At 37.7% G+C, this 9,368-nt stretch overlaps 1 protein-coding gene across 1 annotated transcript; it reads right to left on the bottom strand.

Annotated features, from left to right (window-relative positions):
- Window positions 1-1,431: 1,431 nt before the first annotated feature.
- On the bottom strand, window positions 1,432-8,997 carry PTGS2 (prostaglandin-endoperoxide synthase 2). Its single transcript, XM_026509243.4, has 10 exons — window positions 8,437-8,997; window positions 7,519-7,635; window positions 7,251-7,394; window positions 6,429-6,572; window positions 5,825-6,006; window positions 5,120-5,203; window positions 4,768-5,014; window positions 4,189-4,475; window positions 3,650-3,797; window positions 1,432-3,508 (listed from the first exon to the last, which is right to left on the bottom strand). Exons 1-10 carry the CDS (start codon window positions 8,486-8,488, stop codon window positions 3,099-3,101), a joined length of 1,815 nt encoding a protein of 604 aa, XP_026365028.1. The 5' UTR covers window positions 8,489-8,997; the 3' UTR covers window positions 1,432-3,098.
- Between the last annotated feature and the right edge of the window lie 371 nt (window positions 8,998-9,368).

Here is a 9,368-nt window from a genome sequence, read left to right as displayed (position 1 = left end):
CACTGAGACACTCTAGGATAGGATAAGGAATTTAGGTTTGTCCATTGTGTAATAGGAAGCCATTGGAAGATTTCAAACAGGAGAGGAACATTATCTGATGTATGATTGAAAGTGACCACTCTCATTATTATAAGGAGAATGGTATGGAGTGAGGCAAGAATAGAAGGAAAGCCAATTAAGAGATAATTGTATCAACTAGGTTGGTAGTATTGGAGTTAGAGAAAAGGTGACAGGTACATAATTTGTGGGTTATAGTCAACAAGATTGCTGCGTGATTGCCTATAGGCATGAAGAAAAGGAGATTCTGCTTGAGAACAAGGGGATGGTGGCGTTCTTAACCTTGGGTGATTATTATTTTGGGTATACGGTGTGAAGTCATTAAATTTATGTAGTTGAGTGGGTAGGTTGTCAATTGAGATAGTTCTGGAGAAATAAGTTTGGGAGCAATAATTAATGTTTCAATTTATGAGCTTGGATGGGATTAACCTAGAAGAGGGCAGATAAAGAGGGAGATCAAGACACTTCAATTTATAGATACAATGGAGGATGAAAAGATTTTTTAAAATCTGAGTAGTAGCACTCCATGAAGGTGGAGAAAGACCAGGAGAGTATCAAACCAAGAAACCAAGAAAAAAAACAATCTTTCAGTAAAGAAACTATAGACATTTGTGTTGAATGCTACTAAGAAGCATTAGGAGGATGGCTGAAAAGAAGTTGTGCCAATTAGGTACAATAGGGAGAGAGTAACAAGGAATGAAGGCGTGATTATAAGGAAATGAGATAAATGGGGTAATGAATAGTGAAGAGGTCAATGGATCAGTAGGCTCAGTGAAACTAGAATCACGTGTTAAAGTGTGAGTATTAAGATAGGTTGAGTTAGAAGGTGAGTCAAGAATGATGCTTGAAATCAAGATTTTGATAATGGTGTAGCAATCGATAAGATCAAGGTATGTATAGTCAGAGGAAATATGGAAGAAGCCATCACAGGAATGAAGGCCAAGGAAGAGAGAAGCCAGGAAGGATGTTAGGTAGGTGGTCTGTGTGGATGGTGCTATTACCTAAATATCAAGATTAGGAGTACAATGGAAGCCTGTGAGCCAGGTATCAATGGTTTGCCCAACTCTTTGAACTTCCTTTTTAATTTTGTACCTCCTCAGCCATTTTATCTTATTCTTTGCCTTCTGTGTACTTGGTTTTTTCCTTCTTCCAGATTAGGCAATGAAAACAAGTTTGTTGGTATCTCCTATAACACAAAGCACTCATTTTCCAAGAGTGTTGCAGTGAACCAGAGATAGCCTCTTCCTCTAGGAAGCCTCTCTGTGAGGGAAGAACCATTTCAATAATGGCTAGTCTAGTCCAGAATTTAGAATACAAAACAATGGTAGATGTACAGCGCTTTAGAGAAATCATACATCATATGACAAAGATATATGGAAACAGTCAAAATTTATTTTAGAAGAGATTTTTCCATTCTTAAATAGTATAAAAATAAACAGGCATTTGTTTCAACACTTACATTTTACATAAGTTAATTTAAATACACATTTTTCTGAGGCACCAAAACTTTCATATTATATTCCAAATTCCCAGGTTCAGTCAGCAGGTTAATGTTAATAAAAGTGTTTTTTTGTTTTTAATCAGTGATGTTTAAAGTTTTTTATATAAGCCCTTCTAATATTGACTATTTCTTAACTATAAACTTTTTAAACATAAAAATCTTAAAAATTCCCCTGAGTTATTTCCTTTAATGAAATTTCATTTTCTTTCTCTACCTAAAAGACATGCTTTTTCAATTATTTACAAATACTGATGTTATCTGTAATCAGTGCTTGATTTAAAAATATTAAATACTAAATACTAAAACCCAGTGCTCTGCACATGTCTCCTCAATAAGTTATAGCTGAACGAATTAATGAAGGCTCCATAGGTCCTTCAAATATTTATAAAAGGTCAGTCTTATGGTACATCCAGGCTAACAAGACACAATGTTCTCTGTGGGCTGGTATAAGGTAAATCTTCTATACTTCAATTCCAACTTTCCGTATTTCAATATACCAGAGTTGGGTTCCTGACAATTTATTCACAAATCTAATAATTTCCCTTGTGGTATCTCAAAGATATACTGATTCTCACATAATGTAAAAAAAAAAAAAAAATCAATGATTGCAGCTTAAACTAGTTTATAATAATGTCCTAACAAAACATAAATAATAATCCTCAATAAATTAAATTAAGTAGTATACAGTACCAGCAAATGTCAGCTGACAATGAGATGTGGAAAAGAAACATTATCTTCCTGAAACTATTCAGGATTTGTTTGGTTTTGCTTTTAAATGAGATAGGACATTTCATTAGAATAGAAATACAACTTTCTTCTATCAAGAACCCCCTACAGTTCTATGTAGGGCATTAGCCTCATTGTAGGCTGCTTCTGTTACAGTCTAAAATTATAAAGTTCTCTTCCTTTCACTTAAAATGCCTTTGTGTAGAGGCCTTTAAGGGTTGGGTTTTGTTTTTTTTTTTTTTTTCATTCCTCTTAAGAGGAGCTAAATTACTAGTAGTCCTGAGTTGAGGTTTTCCTGAAAACTTGCAAAGTTCAGATAAGAAAGTATAGACAGAGAGTCCAAAGAAAGATGAACTCAGATATTAAAACCAAGAAAACAAAAAAGAACTGATCAGAAAATGAGAGTTCCTCCCAGCACAGTGGCTAAGAGAGGAAGAGGAACGGTGTGCAGGTAGCTGCTTCTAATGCAACATGGAAGATACACTAGAAATTCCGATAGTGTGGAAAAAAACTTGCAGCATTTTGCCATGTTTAAATGTCCAAACATCTTCGCTTTTGTTCTTATTATAAATAATATAAACTGAGATTCAAGTAAAAGGATGTCAAACTCATTTATAAAACAGAATGAAAACTGTTTTCCCCTTTAACCTGAAGAAAAGACATCTTTAAAGTAGTGACGTGAAAATCTTCACAAGTATGACCCCTTTCTCCTTAACAGAATATGTTAAGTAACATAAGGAGTTTAACATAAATATTAAATAATTAAGTTAAAAGAAATTGTCCATATAAATAAATAAATATGATTAACAGGCTTCTACAGTTCAGTGGACCGTTCTTTTAGAAGGACTGTGGGATTGATGTCATCTAGTCCCGAGTGTGAAGAGCTTGCATTAATGGTGACTGTTTTGGTGAGCTGTGGGTCTTGAACACTGAACGCAGTAAAAGGACAGCCCTTCACATTATTGCAGATAAGAGACCGAATTGAGGCAGTGTTGATGATTTTAAAGCCTACTTCTCCACCAAAAGTGCTAGGCTTCCAGTAGTCAGGCGAACAGATGGGATTACCCATAAGTCCTTTCAAGGAAAAGGGTGCTCCCATTTCTACCATAGTCTCACCAAAGATGGCATCTGGACGAGGCTTTTCTACCAGGAGGGCAGGATACAGCTCCATGGCATCAATATCACCATAAAGGGCCTCTAACCCCGCAGCCATTTCCTTCTCTCCTGTGAAGGTGACAAAGACAGACATACAACCAATGTAAAACACTGCACCAAAAAAAACAAAGTTTTTCCCTTTGCTCAAGTCCCTTTCAACTTCTCTGCTGTTTCCATTTGACTTTGATTCTTCAAAGAAATTTCTCTCACCTGTAAGTTCTTCGAATGATGCATAGGGCTTCAGCCGAAAGCGTTTGCGATACTCGTTAAGAGACTGGTATTTCATCTGTCTGCTCTGGTCGATTGAGGCCTTTGCTACTTGTTGTACTGCAGCTGGAACATTCCTACCACCGGCAACCTGTGGAAAACGATTAAATTGTAGAACAAGATTTTTTAGGCATCTTTATGATGATTTCTACTTTAAAAGCATTCATCCCTTGGGTACAGAGTAGATACGACTGATGTTCCCACCTGAGACCTAAACTATCCAAGTTAGAAATATTTATTTCTATAATCTACAGATTAGATGATTAATTATAGAAAGTTTTTAAAAATATGTTTAAGCTATGACTACATATCGCTATTTGATAAACAAGTTTAGACTTTTCCAAAAAAATGGTAGACTTGTTTTTTCAAGAGAATTGACTAGCAAAATATTACTTTCAGTAAGTTTAAGAAAAATCATTTTGACGGCAGAAATTCTAGTTACTGAGTAGTCCTTTGTTTTATTTTTCAGTAACAAGGCTTACCCTGCCAGCAATTTGCCTGCTGAATGATTCCACAAACTGGGTAAGTCCATGTTCCAGCAATATAGAGTTGTTGTAGACAAACTGTTGGAAATTGTACTCCTGGTCATCTATTTGCAAGGTGTCAGGTAGAAGGGGATGCCAGTGGTAGAGTGTGTTAAACTCAGCAGCAATACGGTTTTGGTACTGGAATTGTTGGTTGAAAAGCAGCTCTGGGTCAAACTTCAGCTTGAAGTGATAACCACTCAAGTGCTGTACATAGTCTTCAATCACAATCTTAATGGTTTCTCCTATTTACACAAAATAAAATTTGGAGCATTAATTCTCTGATTACCAACTTCCACGCAACCGAAATGCAATTTTGTTAATCTGCTATTCCTTCACTTCTGTTTTGTCCTTTATACCATCAGAACAAAAGGTATTAATATTACCAATCATGCTCAAGGATTTAATTAATACGGAGCATGTGATTTTACATTCACCACATTCTCCCAGAATTACTTAAAATACATCTCAAAGGTAACAAGTTAGTTTTCTCTGCAGAAGAGGATTTTGTTTCAGTTGTTTTCTCTTCTTGCTTACCTATCAGTATGAGCCTGCTGGTCTGGAACAGCCGCTCATCATCCCACTCTGGGTGCTCCTGTTTAAGCACATCACACACTCTGTTATGTTCCCGCAACCAAATTGTGGCATACATCATCAGACCAGGCACCAGCCCGAAAACTTCCTGGCCCACGGCAAACCGTAGGTGTTCAGGAACATGGGGTGGGTAGATCATCTCCACCTGAGTATCTTTGACTGTGGGAGGATACACCTCTCCATCAATGACCTAAAAAACAACAGCAATAAAAACGTTAAATTTTAATCAGTAGAAGTTTTTAAATACGGGTAAGTTGTGAGTCAAACGAATTCTTAATATTCAAATAGAACAAACCTGATATTTCATTTTTCCATCCTTGAAAAGGCGCAGTTTATGTTGTCTATCCAAAGTTTCCCCATAAACATGGTTTAAGTCCACCTAGAAGATTATGGAAAAATTTTAATTTGTTGCTATTGAAGTTCCATAAAGTGTCTATAATATAATTTTTCATCAAATAATTTGATAAAACATATTTTTCTTACAGCTACAAAATACTAAATTTGTTTATCCACTGACATTACAAACCTATGTTTCTTGTGTTGAAAGATATTTAGTATCTCATATGGAGTTAAAATTATATAATATGCTTCACTATAACTATATGGTATTTCTTTTAATAAGCATCAGAAAATATATTATTGATATAAAATTCTTACTGGCAAATTGAAACTGTCATTGAACTCCAACAGATAATAATGCTGCAAAAATCTCATAATATTTAAAGCTGCATAATCAGGGTACAAATATGTTTTTGAGGACACCACTTTTTGCAGTGCTAATATTTTACACGAAAAATATAAGAGCCAAATTACAAATAGTATGTCTATATGTATGTGTGTGTGCATGTGTATTTTTACTAAACCAGTGAATCAAAAATGGAAATTCCATTAAAGTTTTTATAGACAGAGCATTTTTTAACAAGAGGGTGAATTTGGTGTAGCAAATACACACACAGCACTCAGTTATTTTTGCTATAATTTCAATTTAACTCCATCTTACCCCATGGCCCAGTCCTTTGGTGAAAGCTGGCCCTCGCTTATGATCTGTCTTGAAAAATTGATGGGTGAAGTGCTGGGCAAAGAATGCAAACATCATATTTGTGCCCTGGGGATCAGGAATGAACTTTCTTCTTAGAAGAAATTTTTCCACAATCTCTTTTGAATCAGGAAGCTCTTTCTTGCCTGAAAAATGAGAAAGCAAAGATAAGAATTAATTTACAAATTCAAGGAAACAGCTATTTCCTATGGGGCCTTCTTCACTTACAGGAGAAATACAAGTGTGGACAGGATTATAATATAAATAGAAGTTCTAAGATATGGGGAAATACCTTCTTACTGAATTACTTTTACCTATTTTGTTTAACTAGTATTAATTTGGTTTTAATGAAACAATTTGAAAACGGTGAAGACATTAAACAAAAATGTCCATTCACTTTCATGGAATAGTTCACAGATTCACTTTCAAAAAAAATCTCCACAGATATCCTTAAGAAAGCAATCAATATGCTTTTATTAACAAAACAAATGATAGTTTAGGGCTGAATTTTCTAGGTAACAATCCAATCCCTGCTGCAGTGAATACATCTCTGCCTCCCCACACTCACCTTTCACACCCATGGGTGTTGGGCAGTCATCAGCCACAGGGGGAAGAGCTCTGGTATAGTAGGAGAGATTAGAAAAGGCTTCCCAGCTTTTATAGCCATAGTCCACGTTGTAAGTTGGTGGACTCTCAATCAAATGTGACCTCGCTGAAAGTTAAGGGGAAAAAAATTGGTTTTATTGTGCCTACATCAATGTCCCTTTTTATTGTAAAATGTGCAAAGTGGCACAAAAGACTGAATTTAATTCCAGCAGTCAAAGATAACCTATTGTAAGACAGTTACACTTCAAAGTCTAAGTGCCACTTGTACTAAAAAAAAAAAAAAAAATCAGAAAGAATGATTCATTAAAATGCATCTTTAATACAGCATATATACTTTTACATAAAATTTCAAATAATCATCCACCTTCTGCTTAAGAGGCCTATGAAGGAATGTCTGGGCAAGACACTCACTTTAGTAATAAAATTATTTTCTTGCTGATCCAAATCCATATTAACTAGATTATTTTACTTCGTGCAATTCTATGGTCTATTGACATTCAATAAACTGGACCACACTTCCTTCACAGATTGGCAACAGCAGTGAATTTAGAAGAGGTATACAGGATGTAAGTAGAATTCTGTTTGTGAGACAGAACTTTCCAAACTGAACGGGACTGAGGGGTATTTTGGGCCATTAAGACAGAAGGCAAACTAAAAAGGTCTATTTAAAGTCATTTTGACAAGGTTGAAAAGAGATTTTGGGATTAGGCTTAATAATCTCACGTTTTTAAAGAACATTTTTCTTTGAGGAAACTGAAAACCTTAGAAAGAGACTTGTACTTACATGTCAACACGTATTTCATAATTGCATTTCTCAGGAAGGGAATGTTATTGACAATGTTCCAGACTCCCTTGAAGTGGGTAAGTATGTAGTGCACTGTATTTGGAGTGGGTTTCAGGAATAATTTTATTCTTGTCAGAAATTCAGCTGCAAAAAGAGAAAAAAAAAAAAAGAGGGAAAGATTAACAGGACCCATTCTAAGACACTTAAGTGTAAAGTGATAATTGCATGTATCCCCAGTCCAAATAAGGGCACCCAAGAATAAACTTACGTGTTGAACAGTTTTCGCCATAGAATCCTGTTCGAGTGCAGTCACACATATACTGGTCAAATCCTATGCTCATACATACACCTTGGTTTTCACATGGGTTGGAACAGCAAGGATTTGCTACAATAAAAGTAAGGACCGTAAGTAAGTCATTCTTTACTTTCTTAATCTTGATTTAAACATTTAATCGTTTTACATAGTATGGGTCAATTTTACATAGATAAATTCAAGAAATATACAGGTAGTTATGGGAATGCAATTTTTTAACCTGTGGCAGAGAATGATTATAATGAAAATCCTAACTTCCTATTCTAAATAAAGGTAACAGTATTCAACCAGGGAAGTGATGTTGCTAAGTTTTTTCTTTAGTAACTTTTTAATGTTCAAATTAGCATTTTTAAAAAGAGCTCAAAGAAGTAGCACTTTCATAACTAAAGTGGACGTATCTAGTACATTAGTCAAATTTAGAGGAAATTTCAGTGTAAAAACAGCTTATTGTTAAAATATTTTGCTTATCTTAAAAAAAAAAAATAACCTGGGCTTTCCTCGGTCAGGAAAGCACTAACTAGAGTATTTAAAATAATGACTCCCATTCCCTAACAGTAGGCACCACACACAAACATTTCACATATACTGATCGATCCTGTCTTATCATAATGACAATCTGCAAATTAGTATCACTATTCCTATTTAGCACATGAGAAAAGTGAGACCCATACCGGTTAAGTAACCGGCTCAGGATGATCAAAGCTGGTGGCAAAGCTGGGGTAGCCACCCCGTTCTTTTGGACTCAAAAGGTCCAAGCTCTCGTCTCCTTTCCGGGACTGTTCAAAGTGCCGGGAGCAACCGGGATGTCAGAGCGGAACCTCGGCGGGGATTACGGAACCAAGGAGTCCCCGCTGCGGGGCGCCAGGTACCCACCTGCACGGCAGAGCGCCAGGGCGGCGCAGAGCAGCAGGGCGCGGGGAAGCATCTCGGCGGCGGGCGGAGCGCGGGCGAGCGGAGGCGTTGCAGTACTTGGGCTCGGGGCTGCGGAGCTGGAGCAGGCGCTGTGCGAAGTCCCCGAGCGTAATCCTGACGCTCGCTGCAAGTTGTTTGACAACTGGAAGCTAACGGGGAGAACCTTCCTTTTATGCGTTAAAACTAAGCCCACGTGACGGCATGACTGTTTCTTTCCGCCTTTTTTTTACCCACCCCCCCCACAACTCTCCCCCTCCCCCTGTCTACTTAAATAATTGCGTAAGACCCGGGTGGGGGCAGCATTTTTTACCCACGCAAATGAGAAAATCGGAAACCTGGGAAGCTGCCCTCGGCTTCCCCAAGGCGGGTGCAGAGCGAATTGCCCCCCTCGCCGCTGCCATCTCCCGGTTCTCCTCCCGCAGTTCCTCAGCTCTGGAGTGCGATTTGCGCCAGATTCCCTTTTTCCCAGTCTTTGACCCGGAGCTTTGGAGAGCCGGTGCCTCAGCGGATCCCACTGCGGGAAGGGAGAGTACTATGCTTCCTCTCCCGGAATCCGAGCGACCCGAGGTCCCGGAGCGCAGGGAATCTCCCTGCGCGGCGGTCCCCATGTCTCATCCCCAGGTCTTTGGCGGGGGGGGGGGGGGGGGGGGGGGGGGGCGAGGAGTCACAGTCTGGACAGACCCGGCCAAGAAAGATGTTTTACACGTCATGTATTTCAAACATGTCATGATTTTAGTGACGACCCATAACCTAGTGTATATGCAGCACATACATACGTTACACTTTTTTTATTTGGCCAAATGAACTGTAAGAGCTATCGTCAGTGTACATATCTGTAAAATGTGAATTCTTCTCCATAATACTGCTTCTTAGCAGTTATCCTGTAAATAGCC

This window comes from Ursus arctos, unplaced genomic scaffold (genome assembly GCF_023065955.2).
Source record: "Ursus arctos isolate Adak ecotype North America unplaced genomic scaffold, UrsArc2.0 scaffold_2, whole genome shotgun sequence".
Lineage (NCBI taxonomy): Eukaryota > Metazoa > Chordata > Mammalia > Carnivora > Ursidae > Ursus > Ursus arctos.
The sequence above is the reverse complement of the archived record's forward strand: the minus strand, read 5'-3'. Positions and strand labels throughout refer to the sequence as shown.

What these genes read in the sequence shown, in the direction of transcription:
- PTGS2 (XM_026509243.4), bottom strand. Translation starts at nt 8,488, where the DNA reads ATGCTTCCCCGCGCCCTGCTGCTCTGCGCCGCCCTGGCGCTCTGCCGT. An exon ending in TGGCGAAAACTGTTCAACAC is followed by an intron (nt 7,395 to 7,518) that starts GTAAGTTTATTC and finishes CTCTTTTTGCAG; the next exon opens with CTGAATTTCTGACAAGAATA. An exon ending in AACACCCATGGGTGTGAAAG is followed by an intron (nt 6,007 to 6,428) that starts GTGAGTGTGGGG and finishes CTCATTTTTCAG; the next exon opens with GCAAGAAAGAGCTTCCTGAT.